The sequence below is a fragment of the Meriones unguiculatus genome, chromosome 11, assembly GCF_030254825.1.
Source record: "Meriones unguiculatus strain TT.TT164.6M chromosome 11, Bangor_MerUng_6.1, whole genome shotgun sequence".
NCBI lineage: Eukaryota > Metazoa > Chordata > Mammalia > Rodentia > Muridae > Meriones > Meriones unguiculatus.
In genome coordinates this window covers 72,451,678-72,471,152 of record NC_083359.1, presented here as the reverse complement: position 1 = coordinate 72,471,152, position 19,475 = coordinate 72,451,678, and the positions used below count along the sequence as shown (strand labels likewise).

Sequence of the window (19,475 nt, the reverse complement as noted above, 5' to 3'; positions counted from 1 at the left end):
AAATCACTTCCTCACACTTGGCGTGGCAAGCGTTCTTATGACGAGCCATTTTTCCAGCGCTTGCTTAGGAGAAAAAAAAAATTGAAAAGTAAAAAGGATTTGCTTTTCTATCAACTCCAAACATCTGTTTTTATTGGTGTTGCCTTTGGGAACTTGTCCTTATGCCTTTACAAATAGTTTCAGTTAACAAGTTCAATTCTATTTGCCTTTTAGTTTTATCGACAAACATTAATGCTTCCACATGGTGATGATACGTAGCTAAAGTCTGGCGTTCTTTAGAAGACTGTGCAGATGAATTGCTTCTCAAGTATTGACACTGCTCATTCGTAGCCCAATAACGTCAGTGTCTTTATGCCCAGTGAACTGTGACGGGAAAGGGAGTTAATCCCAAGTATCTTTAAGACTTATAACGCCTGTAGTACCCACAACTCAAGCACACCGGTGGTAGCCATACCCAATTGCAAAGTACAAATACTCCAGTGCTGTACCTGAGCAACAATCTTAAAAAAAGTCTCCCCTCTTGCACCCTATGTGTTCCAGTGTGCAGCAGTTTGGATCCTTTGGATCCCTCTCACACTCACTGACTTCATGTCTTTGCTCTTACTTGGCTCCTCCTTTCACATGGTGGCTAGTGCTTTGCTCCCTGTATCAATTTGAACGCTCTCTCCAGATACTATAAAGCCTAACCTGCACTAATTATTAGTTAGAATGTTGTCAGTTTTACATTTGTGTTTTGTTTCAATTTTTAAAATTCACTTGTTTTCAGATATTCAGCCTATAAGTGTTGCTTGTTAATTATTTTACCTCTAAGATGGGAAGTTTTTTTTTTAAATAGAATCTAGATATGTGTTCTAATCACATGTCCTAATTTAGATTTGGTTATATAATTATAATGGTTATATTTACCCAATTAATCTACTTAGAGGCTGTTTTACTATAGGCTGCAAAATATGAATTAAAGTTAGAATTTTAAAATTCGTTAAGTATTTATTTGTTTTACAGGGGTCTGTCTGTCTCTCTGTCTGTCTGTCTGTCTCTCTCTGTGTATGCAGAAGCACACCTGTCATGGCAAGTTTGTAGTCTGAGGACAACTTCTGGAAGTTGGTCCTCTCCTGCTGAGTTGTGGTTCCAGGTTCTGGGTCATCAAGCCATCTTGAAAGCATCCTTGTCCTCTAAGCCTTTAGAGGACAAAGTTTGATAATTTTTACGTAAATATTCCTCTTCTAGGCAGTTGTTCTCGAGACACTTGTTTGTACGTGCATCTCCCCTGTTCCATAGTTATTGGAACAGCAGCACCCCTCTCTTCTCACTTACTGGTGGCTGTGACATTCTTCACTGCTTTCTTTGTTGCTTTTCATTGACATATAATGCCTTTATTGTTTTAAAGTAAATTGAAGAATAATATTGCCATTTCTGAAATGCAGCACAAAGTTCTTGATAATTATATAGTTAATAATTTAAATAAATTAAATCAATATAGTAACTTCAGAATACATATATTAGCCCTTTTGTTTCCTCATCATTAAAAATGGTTTATGCCTTTTCATCGGAAGTCCTATTTAACATAATTTCACTATAACCCTGGAACGTTCATACTATTTCTACGATTATAAATGGTTTCTTCTTCAGCACTCCTTAATCTGGCTTGTGTTTGCCTCTTTTGGACAGCTGTAGACGCCATCTGGGATCAGCCACAAAATATGAATTGTGTAATTTGAATAAATCTGCATACCAGTTAAATGCTTTGATATTTGCATTTATTCCACAAAATAAAGATGGATGGTAAAAATCCGTGCTAGTAATTTGAACCAGATTTTTAGAGGGTTGGAAGTAGAGAGGGAGGGAGAGAGAGAGAGAGAGAGAGAGAGAGAGAGAGAGAGAGAGAGAGAGGAGAGAGAGAGACCCTGTACCTTTGGGCATAGAGCCTGCCCTGGCAATCTGGGGGCACATGCTACTGGGTTAAATGGAGCATCACATGAGAACTAGAAGGTTCTTCATCATGTGAGATGCTCTTGACCCATGGCAGAGATGCCACGAGAGGTCACCTCTCATACAAGCCTTGAGACCCGTGTTCTGTACCCCAAAGGTGTTCAGTGAGTGAAATTTAGCCAGACATCTCCCCAGCAGCTCCAGCCTTTGATGAACAGGCTTTAAACCTGGACAGCAGGGGACCTTTAGATCTGGGGTCTGAGAAAGGCTTGAGGGACTTGGCCTCAGGTTGTGGCCTCAGCCACTGCTGTAGTTCTGCCAGCCCCAAGCAAGGTTTGCATTCTCCATGCACTGCTCTTGGATAATACAGGGTGCTTGAAGGCCTCATCTTTTGACATATCCTGGTCCTTTTGGGGTTGAAGGTGACAGCTGGTCTGAGTCGACTGGGCTGCTGGGTGGCATAACCTGGACACAGGAGAGTCTGAGGCTAACCTGCTCTGGAGGGTGGTGGAAAGTCAGGCTCAGGCATTAACCAGGACTCAAAGCCTTATCATCTCCGCCCATTGTTCCATCAAAATTCACTTACAAAACACAAATCCAGAGGAAAAAGTAATTTCAGAATAGTGACTGTAAAGCATTAGAGTCTAGGCGGGGCTCTGTCGAGAGCTTGGCCTTGTACAAATGCACTGGCCATAAATCCACACAGCTGCCCAGACACACCCAGATATTTCTGAGCCTTCGAATCAAGACTTCCTCTAACTCATTTGTTTGCTTATGCGTTTTTTCCTGACAGCTGAACCATCCTCAAGGTTGCTTGAATTGACTCGGGTATTTAGAGAGAGAATCGCATACATGTCATTAAACACCAGTCAAATGTAAACACAATCTCCCGTGTTTTTGTAAATAAAACACTTTGCAAGTATGGTTCTGGATCACTAATTACAATTTTTTTTCTTGAAAAATAATCAAAAGCATGCATACATTTGTTTGATTTTTATGGAAGCAATCAAGACTGAAGTTTAGCCTAGTCTCCCAACATGTGAAAATCTCAACAGTATTAGATTCTTTTGTAAATACTTGGAAAATACATAGTTTATATTCTTAACTAATGATTTATTTTTTCTTAATTTTCCTTTTTCTTTCACTTGAACTGATTTTCATATTTATATTAATGTTAAAGAATTGTCTAACATAGCAAAAATTACTTTTTCTTCAAAAGATTTTAGTTTTGAGAATTTTATACTTATTACGTGTTTTGACTAAATAAGGCCCTACTTTTTCACCTCGAACTTCTAAATCTCCTATCACCTCCCCCTTCTAATTTCATGCACTCCTTAAGCCTGCTGAACCCATTTAGTGCTGCCAGGAGGTACATGGATGTAGGGCCAGCTGTTGGAACAAGCACAACCTATCACAGGCCTCATCCAAGCTCTTCTTATTTCCCACACCCAACAGCCATCAATTGCTAAGAATTCCTCAGTGAGGGGTGGGGCTTTTGTAGCTCCTCCCAAGTTCATGTTGGCATTTTTGACTGGCTTCATGTTGTGCTGATCTTAGAAATGCAGTCACAGCCAGTGTGAGTGTAAACCGTCCTTGTCATGGATGCTGTGTGGCTCTTACCACCTCTTCACCTCTTCTTTCCTGATCATCCCTGTCCTCTGTGGGAAGGGGTATGATATACATATTCATTCATGGCTAGGCACTCCAGTCTCTCATTCTCTGCCTGATGACCTATCACTCTGTGAGTGAGTCTCCTAACAGAGCAATTAAATCTTTCAAATGAATTTCAATAATTTTTGAAAAAGATTTGACCTCACTGACATTTTATCTATCCAAAGAAACTTCTGACAGTTAAGCAACAACCTTCATGGGAGAACACCGAATCTAGGGGACAACAGATTAAAATGCAGGGTCTACATGAACTCCTAAAATGCAACAACCAAACAGCCTGCTGAAAAACTTTGCAAAATACCTGAGGAGACATTTAAAAAAAGGTACAAGTGTCCAATAGGTACATTAAAAAGATCCTCAACATCTAATCATGGAAAAAATAATCAATGGAAAATCAACTACCACCACACATTAGAATGGCTAATGTATAGAACAACAGCAAAACAAATGTTGAAGGCACTTTGAGGAACTAGAAACATTGTGCACCATTGATAAAAAAGTAAGACTTGGTAGCATTGAGGAAAACACAATGGTGCCTTTAAAAACAAGTAAAAATAGAATTACCATGTGGATCAGCAATTGCATCTCTTTATGAAATCTTTCATCTCCCATCTCTCTCTTTCTATATCTCTTTATCTGTTTCTCTCTTTCTCTGTCTCTCTTTCTTTCTTTTTCACTTTCTCTGACACAGGCCATTGGGCCTTACTATGTAGCCCAGGCTATTCTCAAACTTGAGATCTTTATGCGTCAGCTTTTTTCTAGGGATCTTTCCCCAAAGAATTAAGATCATGGTCTTACCATGTGTGCTGACACATGCTTGTAATTTCAGTATTACATCCTGAGAATTTCAATGCAATTTGATCATAGTGACCCCCATCCCTTCCCCTAACTACTCTCCTAAGTCCCCATCTCCTGACATTGTGTCTTCTTTGTTTTTAACCCACCCAGTTTTTCTTGGGCTGCATATATACTCATAAATGTGGTAGGGGAGCATTTATCAGAGTATGGTTGACTCCCAGAAGCCATCAGTTATCAAGAGTTGCTCAGTTTTGAGTAAAGGCTTGTCATCTCCTTTCTGATCCATGCTAGAATGTTGAATGGCTTGGTCTTCTGTGAGTAACCACAGCTGCTTGGATTTCATGAGTGCAGAGGTGATATAACGTTGAGAGCACACTCTTTCACTGTGGTTCTTCCCAGTTTCTGCCTCTTACAACCTTTCTGCCCTGTCTTCCACAATGGCTTCTGAGCTGTGTGTGTGTGTGTGTGTGTGTGTGTGTGTGTGATATGGCCTTTTTGTGGGTGAGCACTGCACTGACATTCTCTGCCATTAGACCAGTGGTGAGTTTCCTCATTAACTTTAGTCCACTGCACAAAGAAACTTCCCTCGTGAGGCCTGAGGGATGTACTAATATATTGATAAAAAAGAACTAATTTGGAGTTTGATACTATGTCCTTTTAGCTGAATAATAAGGATGGACTTTAAATCCAATCAGCAAGTGGTTGGTTAACCCCGGGACACTTGTGCCACTATTGCACCTATAAAAATGTTGGCATGATGCCATCTTGGCCATTATTGCAATTAACAGCTGGGTAGGAATGTTGACTAAATTTTCCTTCAGCAACCTACATAGCACTGGGGCTGTGCAAACTGGCAACCATGAAGGAAGCTTCCTGGTCAGTATCAAGATTTCTCCTGTCCTGTGACAAAAGTAGGTAGCATTTTAAGCAATGGATGGCTTTCCATCAAGTTCTGGTGGGCAACCAAGCACAAGGTCAGCAGTCTGTTTGTTTATGACACTCGAAACTGAAAACTCAAGGTGAGATAACCCACACCCAGAACTGGGCTTTTTATTTGGTAACTTATGGCTTCTGGGATGAGCATAATCTTCTGTACGGAATAATTTCAGTTAAACCATTTTATGTGAATATACAGGTGACCCAAGAGGGAAAAGCTGACTAAAGGGGAGGAAGGCTTAGGGAGAGGGATGAGAAGGTACAGCAAAGGATAAGGTGGGAGGATACCTAACACTGAACATGCTTTAAAAATGGAAACCTCTTGTCGGTCCACATGTGTACACACACACACTCACTCATATGCGCACACACACTCACTCATATGCACATGCCCGTACACACGCAGTCTCATATACACACATATTAACATGTGTTCTCATAAACACACACACACTCGCTCATAACACACACTCACCCTACAAAATAATTTCAAAATTCTAATTCTAAAATTTATGAAACATTTCTTTATAATAATATAGCTATTAAATTTAAAAAGTGTTCTTGGACATGACGTTGTTTTACTTCTCTTTGCTCTTATAGTATCTCAATCGTAGTAAAAATGTTTAATTCAATCTTATATAATAGACAAATTCAAAATATATTTTCCTGACTCTCCTTGTCAGCACACAGATATATTCAATGCTAAAAATCTAATTTTATGCTTAGGATAGCATACAAAACTGAAAGTCTGTATTTTGTTGCCGTTAAAAATCCCACGGTTGTTTATACTAAAGTATTCGCTGATGCCCTGGCCAGAGTCCAGTCTAAGCGATAACAGCCTGCTCTGCAAACCTCATCTTCCATGGCCATTGTGAAGGCATTCTTCTTTGCTTCCTGTTCTAAAGAGCTGTTTAACCTTGCTGAATTCATTTACCATTTTTCTACATCCTGTTCAACAGCCCAGAGTAAACGAGCTGAATCAATCTGTGCATTATTATACACGCTGCCTGAAGTTTTGCTGAATGCATGTACTGAAGATTATCACACAAGTCATTTGTTCAATGGATACTCTTTTTTTGGATAGTGGGACAGAATGCTATTTAGTCAATGTTAGCTAACCCATTTGTTGTGAACTCGGCTCTGAGCCCAATTTTGTAAAATGCACCAAGTGAATCACTTCATGGCCAGACAGTCTTCAAGGTCTGTTCAGTGGTCCTTACAGGTGCCTCTTCTGATGTGGAGAGGAATCTACTCAGCCTAACGAGTCCTGAAATGTACTTGGCACTAGCTCAGCTCAAACTCACACATCAGTTCTGCTCTTGCGGATTTGATGCAGATCACCTTAAAATGGTGCAGGACAGCGATGCCTGGAAAGAGAATGCTGCCGTTCCAGCTGAGTACAATTAGGAATCTGATTTCTGTTGCATCTCCCAACGAGAAACATGATCTCTTTACTTGTATTCAGAAAACAACTTTAGTGCTTTGAACATATGTATGTACACAGCCTTTCTGCACATAAAAATCGTTCAGAATTGACTTGTCTTAAATTGGGAATGCGATGTTTAGAAAGAGGATCAAGTTCAGTTTAAGAGGAAATTTGAGATGGCGGCACCTGGAGGTCAAGCACCCATCTGTTTGTCAGTCAGCCTGCTCTTTCCAGCTTGCCGAAAATACCAAATCCCTTCCTGGTCACCTCTGTAATTTCCTCTCGAGCCCTAGGGTCTCTCTGTCTTTCTCAGATGCTGAGGACGTTTCCTGCTTGTCCTCTTTAAGATGATAGCTCATTGGTTGGATACCATAAAAAGCTAAAATGATACGCTCAGGATGCGAGGCTAAGCACTGCACTCAGGGTCAGCCACTTTGGACCCAGAGAAGAGCATGTCTGATTGCATGCGGGTTGATGCCCCAGGTCCCGCCTCTGAGAAAAAGGTATCGGACGGTCTGATGCTCTTTGGGTGGATGACACCTAAATGAACATCTGTACAAAGTCCCAATTTATTTCTAATATCAGAGATCAGACCTCTACTCTTGCCTGATGCGTCTAAAACAAAAAGGGGGAACTGTAGAGAGCTGCGGAATGCTATGCCTTAAAGATGGAGCTGGTTTCCGCCTTCCACCTTCCCGATGGTGAGTGCTCTCTGTCAGGAACAATTCCACATTTGGCTAAGGCCGAGGATCTGGCTTGCTTCCATGTATGTGGACCTATCTGCATTGCCCCCGTGGCACGCCTGGGTTGGCTACCCAGAGGCTATTTAAGCTGTGGGCTGGCTTTCCCCGGGGTCCGAGGATTGTTCAATGTTCCTGAATAAACTGCATTGAAAAAAAAAAATCTCAAAAAATAAAATAAATTTAAAAAATAAGTAAATAAATAACATTGTAAAGAAAAAAAAAAAGATGATAGCTCAGACCTTCTTTCTTTATTTATGTTTTTTAAGATAACTCATTATTATTTTAAGTTACAAATAGAATTTGGCTTTTAATTTGCCAGGTTCTGTTTTGTACATATTGTGTTGTGCTATTCGTCACTTTCACCTTCTTGTTTGCAACTATCAACATAAAGTTGGGGGGGGGAGAAACACAAGCCATGATTGCAGCTGTGAAATCAAGCAGACCCTCAGACAGCAGCAGTAAGAAAGAGCAAGGCTCTCATTATCAAGAAACTGCTCCTAGCAAAGTGGAAACACTCCCAGGGCCAGAAATCTGTGTGTGGAAAGGAAAAAGGAAGCAAGGAGCTGGATATTGATCTTGCCAAATGAAGCAATGTAAGAAAATATTACATTGTGAATTTCTTTCCGTTATTTTCTCAAGTAGGTCCAGCAACTCAGATTAGCAGAACAATGGCTGAGCTGCTGGAACAAAATCCAGTGCCTTTGATAAAGCTCCAGGAAGCAGGAAATAGCAAAATTATTGAGATGAGGCAAGTCCTTCTAAGAGTTTAACATGGTTTAAAAAAAAATCAAAAGGACTCTTTGGAATTTTGACATGTATCTTATCTTCTTTTTATTCATGCTAACAAAATGAGCGGGTTTTAAAAATAAATTGTGTGGAAATTAAATAGTGTATATTAACCATTTGCTCAAAGAACAAAACATTGTGGTCACATCAGACATGAGTCCTCAGCTGATGAATCAGTTGTCACTGATCTGAGCTTAGCAAAGAGTCCCATGACTTACAGTGAAAATATAAGTTAGGCTCTCAAATCTTGGTTTAACCTTTATTATTTTTCCCTTTTTCACCGTCTCTTGTCTTTCAATACTCTTGAGACTCTATTAGATGTTCACTGAGTGCATCGTCTCTAGGTGCTGATGGTTAAGGCAAGTGGACATAAAAATGGTTTAGCAACCAGAATCCTGTGGCAGATGCTTTTGCAGGTGAATGATATTATGGCCCTTTCAAGAGGCTGGGTGGCTGTTTTATCACCTAAACTTCACTTGTCTCTATCATTAGTCTATTTTGCCTACTTCAGAAAGCTGTTGTAAGGCTCTGATGGGGACACTGTATAGACTCTTGTGAGTTGTGAAAATACTTGCAAATACAGTCATAGGTAGTAACTTACATGATTCAATATAGGAATGCATTGCAAATTTGACCTATGAAGTTTAAAAGAAACTCACACTGAAAGGGATCTTATTTAGCCTCTGCTTTGAAATATAGAATTTTCCCCTTTTGGATGCGATATCCCTTAGTTCTTTTTTGGAGTACAGTGTCCAAAACATGGTCTTCTTATGTAGCCTGCCCTGTAGCTTGCCCTCAAACTTGTCATCCTCCCAGGTGCTGAGTTTATAAGCATATGCTGTCACCCTCAATTCTCTTAGCGCTTTCTCAAATTAAAGTGGTTTTTTTTTTTAAACCAGTTAGTGCTCTTATATTATTTTTCTCAATAATTCAATTATTGTACTTAGGACATTGTAATATATTTATAAGACCTACATTTTACTTTTTCTGCTAGATTGTGAAAATTTTGAGGAAAAACTCTCTCATCAAGTAGGCATTTGGAGTAGGGTTGAGCAGTGATTTTCCAGTGAGGTTTCTTTCCTAAGGTTTATTTTGTGTTTGATTACAATATTTACTAGGCAACAGAGATAGTTTTCTATTGTTCATTGTGTGGAAAAGGGAAGGAAGGGAGGGGTTGGGAGGGGAGGAGGGAGGGAGCTACAGGGGGGGATACAAAGTGAATAAAGTGTAATTAATAAAAAACTTAAAAAAAGAGTAAAGTGAAAGCAATGCTCTCCTGGAAAAAAAAAGAAAAAAAAAAGAAAAAAAAAAAGAAAGAAAATATCCTGGCATACAATGATAAAGGGTTCTGGGCATCCAATTAGGGATTCCACTGACAGCCCATCCATTAGCAATGGTACAGTCATTCATACAACACATGATTTATATAAGAGGGAAAGCTGCCTGGTACACCCCTGTAGGAAGTGTTAGATGTCTTTACCTTTTTTGTCACCCAAACTTTTCAGTTTCATCTTCTGTGGACCTCAAAAATTCTTGTTTGTAAGATAAAAGAATGAAACCAAGGGACTTTGATCCCTCTCCTATCTCTGCATTTATCTTGTGAGACTGGTGGATATTTCATTTAGTTTTTTTGGTTGGGTTGAGTTTTCGGTGTAAACTATCAGATCTCCAGAGCAATGTGGAGGTGATCTCTGCATTCTGCTAGATATGCATTCCAGTCTTCCGCTGTCTTTCTTACAGTCCAAATCACTGAGGTAACAATAAAGAACATTAGTGAAAAGGCAGAACATTTCAGAGACTGGATTTAAATGAGGCCTTATATATGGAGAGATATGTGAGCAGATGAAGGTCAGGGGAAGGCCATGGGGATGGTGAGAAATACAGCAGACTCATGTTAAGGGATGCTAACAAAGTTTGAAGTTTGGATACCTAGAAAGGAGAGCTTGGGTTGTCTTTGAGATTTCCCATGAAATTTTGTGAACAGTGGAGACTGCGTTCAGCCAGGAAGGCAGGACAAAGTCGTACCTGCTGAATATCATTGAAAGCCTGGCAGGAAATGAAACCAACATGAGTGAAAAGGAAGAGGAAATTGCCAGTGACACACAGACGCAGGGCTGCTCTGTTAAGTGAAGAGAAAGACTGGAATGGAAGCAAGAGCTCCAAGGGAGGAGAGGCACATTTGCCAAGCAGTCATATCATTCAATGCTTTAAAAGTTGGAAAGGATGCTTCCAGCTGGAGGAATATGGCAGCTTGGCAAACTGTTACCTCTCCTGAGTATTTCTCATAAATGATAAAAGATTTATCTCGGCTGTCCAGAGTAGTTTGCAAGAATGTTTATTAATGAGCTTCAGAGCAGATTCTGATCTTGGTTGAAAACAGGTGTACATTTGACAGTCTCTGGGTAACTAAATGAAGGCTTAATCAGTCTTATTCCTTTAATAGCTCCTCTGACCCCCTATTCTTAAAGAAAAGCATGTATGCAGACCCTTCTATTTTTTATTTTTATTTTTTTGTAGCATTAGAGGGACCACTTTTGCAAGCTACATTCCTTATTTCTCTTCCTTATTCTTTTGTAGCTCCACCCTCCCACCATCTTCTTTGTATCCCTTTCTACGTTCTAGAATGACTTTAGTAGTGTGCCATGCAGAGACATAGAAGTTTGGCTTGACTGTGCTGTTGACAGTTCATCTGTCAGGGCGTAACTGTCTGGCATGCCCAGTCACTGTTTTGCATTCCTTTGCAAAGTATGCCTTTGTTTAGTCTTGAGGGAATAGGCTTCCCTCGTTTTTCCATACACTCAGAACACGGCTAATGGCCACTCCGCTTTGTATGGAATGCAGATGTTTGCATTTCACGCGGTTTAGCCAATCAGCTCTCCAGTCCTTCTGCAAATTGCAAGGTGTCTAATCTAGAGGGAAGATTCAAGATATTTTTCTTGTGCCATTTCTAAGAAAAATTACATAGGTCACGGCAGAGAAATTGTGCTCCTTTCCAATTTATCTCATTATTTTAAAAAATTCTACCATCTGCTCTCAGGCCATATGTAGCACATTATAGAAGGCCTGGCTAATTAGCTATTATCCTTTGAAGTATAAAACCCAATATGCTCCTGAAATGACAGTGGTTTTTTTTTTTTTAATAAAAACTAATTCTTGAGAATTTTTCTAGTTTTGTGTTGTCACTGCATGCTATAGTTTCCAGTGCATCCTATGTCTTCCTTAGGTAAAACAGAAGACTCTTCATCTACTGTAGAAATTTAAATATTATGTCTTTTTCATGATACCCAGATGAATTTTAATGCCTGAGTGATTTCTCACAGAGGTGAATGGTGTCTATACATGGACACCTACAATAACGTATTTTAAAAGGTTTTTTGTTTGTTTAATAGTAAGCTTTAGCTACTGAAAACATCTGTTACAGGTATGTCGTATTTGCCAAAATAATGTGTGCATGCATGTGTGCATCTGTGTGCATTTAGTGTGTGCATACGTGTTTATAATCCTCTTCACACAGGCTAATATCTGGATTGTTTCTTTTCACTTGACTTAAATCACAAACCATAGCTTTTCATGGAAGCAGTTGTCCTGACTTGTTTCCATTAGAGGCAGTGGTGTGTTCAGTACCTCTGGGAATTCTTGAAGGGGACACAGCCCTAAAGGTAACTGTAATCCAAGGCAGCTCAGAAGAATGGTGATAAATAGACACAGCTATCCCAATCACAGGGAAAGAAGCCATAAGAACTTCTGCTTGCATGGATAATTCCTTTGTATCTGTGTCTCTCAAAGTTATTAAGAAATCTCGTGGGTTGGGTGGTGAACAGTCATTTTTTCTCCCCCCCCCCTTTTCTGTTTATTTTGAACTGAGATGAATTTTTCTCTATAATGTAGAAAATTGAATCATAAGATGAAGGTATGATTGATTCATTTATGTCTGAACAGTCATGTATGTGCTCAATAAATATTTTCTGACTGATGAAATAAAAAAGACCTAAATCTGAGATCTTTTGCCGTTTCTGATTGCCCCTGTACTTCCTAAGGTTAAAAACGTACTGCTTTAGATATACATGATTCATAGTAAATTATAAACTATTTCTTGGTAGCTATAAAATGAGTCTTTAGCATTTCCAATGTTAGTAGTCAATAATTATGAACTACGTGCATAAAAAGAAAATTATAAACATAATAAAGTCTTTAATGTTATTGGTTACTGCTCATTGATCCATGCTATTTTTTTTTAATCTCCACAGAAATTGGTCCAGTGACAATTACCACAGATCCCAAAAAATTTCAGTATGAACTCAGAGAACTGTATGTTCAGGTGAGTGAAATGGAAAATTATTTATCTTTGGCTGACTTTTCTCATTTTTAAAATCTGAAGGAAGTACTTGTTGTCTCTCTCAAGGCCTTGAGAAATGTCATGTCCTTTCCCCACCCATGTCTAGAATGAATTAAGCAGTAGATACAGAATATGATACAGTAAATTCATTTGGGCAGCACCTACAGTCACCTTTGCCCCATAACGATAGAGCTGAGAAGATGGGAAAGCTTGGCTTTTTATAGAAAGCATTTACTGAATCCTGTCCTAGATAGGTCCTTTCTCTTTGAAACACAAAAAACAGTTAATGCTTCTTTCTCACAACATAAAGAACATAACTGAGGCAATTGTGATTCTCCTTCCTCTAGACCCATAGTAGCTTGTTCAGACTAACTTTCTCCCTCTGGGCTGTTTCCATGTCCGGTGACTTCAGTGTGTGTGTTAATCCCCTAGTTTGATAACTCCTCCTCACTCCTTGGTCTACTTGTCCATCTCAGTGAACATTTTTCTGCCATATTTTAGTCCCAGACTCCCACAAACACCCTGGATCTTATCACTGTTTTAAGTCTTCCATCTCTCAAATAACTAACTGAAACATCTCCGTCTCAATCAACACACTGTCTGCAGAGATAACGATGATGCAGCTTCTTTTGCTATTTCTGTTTTCTCACCTCCATCAGGAAATTCAGGCTCACATGCTTTCTGCCGGGCCATCAGATCTTCCAATTTTTTACTCGCCACCCATCTAGTTCAGAGGTTCATCATTTTAAAACACTGTTTTGCCTTCCCTGTGTGAAGTACTTTTCTGTTCTACAGGCAAAACCTCATTTCTGAGTGACTTAACTATCTGCATGTTCATTTGTGTCCACCAGTTGCCAAGGGCTGCGAGAGTCTCACAACAAGGCACAGAATACCTACCACCTGCTCTGTGGGATAAGAACAAGTCTGGGGTGCAGAGCAGGAAGTAATCATACTTTCTTTAAATCATACTTTAAAGATTGTAAATGCCACTAGAGGGGTGGAGGAGAGAGGGATTTAAAGACAGGAAGGGTGCAAGAACAACTTACGTACAAGCCCCATGAGAAGGAGAGGGATACAGTTAGGAGGAGGGTCAGTGTAAGTCCCTTGAGACAGAACACAGAGCCAGGGAAGAGAGTGGCCCAAGCAGGGATGAGAGGTAGACAGGTGTCGGTCATTCCAACCCATAGGCAGTATCTGATGAGGCCCTGCAGCGGTTCCCAATGAAACCATAACCGCCCTGTCTCGTGTTCTCACAGTTCTCCTGTGTTTCTTTGGTCAACTCAACCTTAAGTTCCCTTTACTGACAATTTATAATCTTACTCACCCTCCTGAAGCTTTTGTCCTATAACTATTATAAATCCCGTGATAGTTGCTATTTCAGCCAGGTTTCTGCTCAGTGCAAGTGAGTGACTTCAGTTTCAAGTACAGGCACATAGAAACAAAGCCTTTGGCTTCCCTGTCCTTCATAATATTGTTCCTTTGTTCCTTGACACTTCCTTTTCTCTCATCTATTCTACTTTTCTTCGCACTTTTTCTGTGCAACTTCTTGGGGATGCCTCTGTCCTTCAAATTGGCAGGCAAATATTGGGGTTTCTCAGGCTTTAGGAACTGGATTCCACTTTCTCCTCATTTTACGGCCCCCTCCTTAGGAAAAATTGTTTATGGTCTCTCTCTCTCTCTTTTTGAGCTTTAGTCTCTTTTGAGGACAGAGACTCATTTTAATCACTTGGATGTCAAGGTGACTGTCTAAAATGAGACTCATGATAGTTCCTTCTATGGTTGCCCAAACCTGGCCCTTAGTTCTTGGTCTTTGTTTCCTGTTTGCTACCTTTGTAAATCTGCTATAGTATTGTGGTTGTATAACCAAATATTTGATTCATTGTTGATACACCTCTTACCTCTTATCCTAATCTTTAAAAAGTCTTTTTAAACTTTATAAATGTCTTTAACATCAGCTGAGTTTCTCTTGACACCATCCTAATCCCAATGACTTTGCTGAAGTAATGAAGAAAAGGACTAAGTGATGTTTTTTAATTTGCTCTTGGTTTTACTTTTTAAGCCCTTCTTGAATTTGTAGATGAAAGTCTGAAAACACATCTCTGCAAAACACTGCTATCGACTTGACCCCTGTTGGGTCCCATCAAATACTGCCTGTGGGCTGGGATGACTGGAGACCTGTCTACCTCTCATCCCTTTCTTGGGCCAGTTTTTTTCTCTCTGTGTTCTGTCTCAAGGGACCCGCATATGTCTTCCTCATAACCGTGTCCTCGCCCTTCCCAGGGATTGTGTGTACTCTGCTTTCCTTGCACCAGAACTTTCTGTCTTTAAATCCCATCTCTTCTGCACCCCTGTAACAGGACTTATAATCTTTAAAATACTAGTTTTATCTTCAATGTGATCTCTTCAGAGAGTCCTGCTCTGTCCTCCAGGCTTGTTCTTATCTCATTAGAACAGGTGTCATACTTACATTGAAGGAACATGTTTGACATCATTATATGTTACACATCATACGTTATTGAGTCCTCCGAGTTCCATGCCTGGCATGTAGAGCCGGCTCACCTATGAGTGTAAGTGAAGTGATACGTAGGCATGCCAGATTATGCACATGAGCACAGGTCAAATCGCAGTTTGGAATGTAATGTTTAATCAGTTGCACTGTTAGGTGAACAGCTTGAATGGGAACTCTATGGTTACTTCTGTCTGTGCCTATCTTGTGTGCACACTGAACTGAGTTATAGTTGATGAATATGTAAGTAGATTTGCTTAAGCATCCCTTGATTTTTGCCACTTTTCCTAGCAATAATCCTCCATCCGTCTGCCCTTAGAACATGTAGCTGCAGCCGTCATTAACTTGCTATTTAATATCTAGTCATGTTTTTCTCCCTTTGAATTGAAAAACTCTTTAGATGTTGAGATCCTACAAAGATAGCATTGTTTCTACGGTTAAGGGATTCCATTTTCTTGGTTGCCTCAGTCTCTACATTCATTTATTCTACTGTGAACCCTGAGGACAAGCACTTGTAGTTCTCACTGTGGCCTATGCTCTGTCTGGAGGATGAGCCAGATTAGTAGGGTGTGGCTTAAATAGTTGCTGGATAAATGAATGACACTTAAAAAAATGTATTAGCAGCAACATTATATCACAATGATTTAAACTCAATAGTGCAAAGATGACTTGAAGAGCCAATCTCAGATTTCATTGTATTGTAGAGACCCAGAAAGGCTACTTAAGAGGGATTTCAAGCTGAGGACCCATTAGCAAGAGATTTACTGTTTTCACTTATTTCTCTGTAAGAATACAGCTGAATGATATTCACAAAAGTCTGACCAGACTGAAAATAGCTACATTCCAGATGAGACCTGGCACTGCTCTGTGGTTTCCTGCCTCTCCCGCTTGTGTTTTGAAGGATCTTCCGGGAGTGCCTGTACCCTCCCTTTGCCATTTGTCTCCAGGGTGAAGGCTCCTGCCTCCTGACTCACACCCAGTTCACTCTTTTGGCAGAGTTCTTCCCAGCCCCCTCGGGAATTGAATCCGATGCAGTCAATATCTAGGGCCCTTTGATTTTATCATTAAAACAAAACAAAGCGAAGCAAAGCAAAGCAAAACAAAACAAAACAAGAACTTTCTTTTGGATCTGGAGCTTCTGTCTCTGTCTCTGGACATTTGCACTGGATGAGCACATCTTATTAATTATTATTTATTGCCGTTTTGTTTTGGTTTTGTGTTTTTGCTCTCAAAAGGGCTCCACAAGGGCTAAATTAGAATATCTTGTTGGGAAAGGAGTCAGATATTCAGTTTTTCCTTTCAGTCAACACTGAGGACTATTACAGGCATCAAGGATTCCATGGTAATATTTTAATTTGAAAGTTTCTAGTGAATGCTTCTCTTTTCAATTAAAGCAAAAAAGGGACAAAAAAACCAAACCACAACAACTCTAGACTTAATGAGAGCTTCACATTTAATATAAGAAATATATACTGTTTCCTCTTTGTTCTTTGTGTAGAGAATATTTTATTGTTTCATAAATTAATATAAGCAACTAAGTATGCTATGTATTTTATAAAATTTCCATATAGGGAAATAGATTTTATTTTGGGTATAATTTCTTGATCTTCCTCCCCGCCCCCAAATCACTGGCATCAAGTTCAGTAAACACTGCTGGTTTACTAAAGCTTAACTCGGACTTGTGGAAAAGCAAACATTTAAAACCATTCCTTGCACATTTAAATTGGTTTTGAAAATAAGAAAAGAGAATTTGGTTTGCAGTATATTAAGTACTTGTCCATTCACATTGCATCTGTCTTAGTTTATTTTCCCATAGAGAAATGGAATGAGAAAACTAATCCAAACATTTATAAGAAAAGTTGACAGAAGCCCCTACATTTAAGTCATCACGCTGCTTATATTGATTGTGTTTAATTTCTTTCCATCTGCTTCACAGAGAAGCAAGTTGAAAGGCAATTGAACTTTCTCTTGGAGGGAAAAGGAGGAAAAGACAAATGACAACAAATGGTATTCAGATCACACAGAGCTTGGCAATTAATGAAGTTGTAAATATGTAGGGAAGAGTGTGGCCTTGGGTCACATTCTTTATAAGAAATTATAAAGCCTGTTGAGCTTTAGAAAATATTATTGGCACTGTTAAGCCTCTAAGTATTTCATCCAAATGTTTTAAAGAACAAAAAGCACATTAGTCAAACATTTGAAATACAAAAATAAAATTCCATAAAAATAATAACCAAAATATTTCTGCTTAATTGAATAGCACTTACAACCTTTGTATACATTGTTGATCTTTGAAAATTGCAAAGCTCTCCATAAAACTTAATAGTCTTTTGTGATATTTAATGAAATAGACTTTTAAAACCCAAATGTATGTGGACCGTCTATATTCATGTAACAATAGGACAGAAATTTAAGAAGATCAGGATGGGGTCTCATTTCCCCAAGTCTTTAACAGAAGCAGAAGGATAAACATAAAGGAATAAGTGCAGCAGATGGATGAGTGAGGGCCGTGGTTTCTTGTTCCAGAAGAGTGGTTGATACTAAAATTCCTTGCCAAAAGAGATCATGAAACACTATGGCTAAGTTGGCAAATAGTATTCGCAAATGGAGGACAGTATAATACCAGCTTTAGAAGAATTTGCTCTGCCAGATAGGAAGCACTTTATGTAACTTCTTGTATTCTAAGTCTCACAGCTATGAACAAGTGAGCTTCTTCTAGATACATCACTAAAAAATCTTAAGATGCCATATCAAGAGACAAAATAAAACATAACTCAAAAAAAAGAGTAGAGGTTATATATCACTATAAATTTAGATATTGTGTAAATATCTAAATTATATGAATTTTATATTTGGTATTTCATTTTATTTAAATTTATATTAATAACACTTTATTTTTAATATACATTTGACTTATGTATCTTATATATTTGTAATGAATAAAATATATCAATATATTTACATCTATATTTTTTAATAAAATATATACTCTAAAAGGAGAATGACCTATACCTTATTATTTAAATAGTTTGATTAAAAATTCCAATTGGATTTTTATTAATTTATTCATTTTACATCCTAATCATAGCCCCCTCCCTCGTGTCCTCCCGGTCCCACTCTGCTCCTCTCTTCCCCTCCTCCCTGTTCCCCAGCCTCAGAAAGGGGGAGCCCTCCTCTCATACTAACTGACCCCAGACTACCAAATCTCTTCAGAAACACTTGCATCCTCTTACTCTGTGGTACATTTACACAATGGAATACTATTCAGCTATTAAAAACAAGGAAATCATGACATTTCCAGGCAACTGGATGGATCTGGAAAAGATCATCCTGAATGAGACAACCCAGACACAGAAAGACAGAGATGGTACATACTCACTTATAAGCAGGTATTAGTCATACAATGGAGGATAACCATACTACAAAATGTTCAATTTGTAATGCATGTGTTTACATCAGGAGCTGGAATTTGTGCCCTCAGGAGAGTTCTGAAAATGTTTCAAAGTAACTCAATTTAAATCTATCCAACTATTACTACTCTCTTACCAACGAGTAAACGCCAGTGTTGAGATGTTAAGTGACATCTCACTCAGTTCCCCAAATTTAAAGCACCGAGGCTGATCTCAATCGTTTTATGTATGTGGGTGTGTATATGTGTGTGTGTGTTTATATACATACATTATATGTGTATGCATGTATACATATATGTATGTAACAATAATTAAAGAAAAAGAGGCCATGAATTTAAAAGACACTAGGTGGGAGGTACAGAAAGATTTGGAGGGAGGAAAAGGAAGGAAAAATGGTGTAATTATATTATGATCTCAAAAAATTATTAACCAAAACCAAATTAAACAGGGGACTTTTAATGCTCAAGCCAGCCCTTTATTGCTCTTCTACTTTCCTCCCAATTATTGCTTTAAGTAACTTTGTTAGTGTAATCAAATTCACATATTTATTTATATAATTTCTTTTTTATTTTAATTCAAAGCAGAAAAGTAGATAATTAAAGACAGATGGGGTTTAGGGCTGACCTTATCCTTATCAAAATGAATTTATTTCTGAATTACTTTTACTTCTCTTTTAGTTTCACAACTGCTCTTGAGTGATTAGCTCGCCTAAAATTACTAAGCAGAAAATAGCAAAATTAATTATAATTAGAAAATTACTCCCTCTCCTCAGAACACTTCTACTAAATTAGAGAGGCAAAGTTTCCTTGAGAGTGATTACAGGCACATTTTCTATAGTGCAATGATGACGATGGTGATGATTATGATGGAAATTTTAGTATTTTGTAACTTTTCTGCAGACAAAATGAAACATCTTGACAAATAGCTTGCTTCT

At 38.7% G+C, this 19,475-nt stretch overlaps 1 protein-coding gene across 1 annotated transcript in view; it reads left to right on the top strand.

Annotated features, from left to right (window-relative positions):
* Hmcn1 (hemicentin 1) overlaps nt 1-19,475 on the top strand; it is a 450,870-nt gene that overhangs the window by 101,685 nt on the left and 329,710 nt on the right. Inside the window, exon 2 of the mRNA XM_060364433.1 lies at nt 12,537-12,607. Coding sequence (XP_060220416.1) covers nt 12,537-12,607 — 71 coding nt within the window. The remainder of the gene's footprint in view (nt 1-12,536; nt 12,608-19,475) is intronic.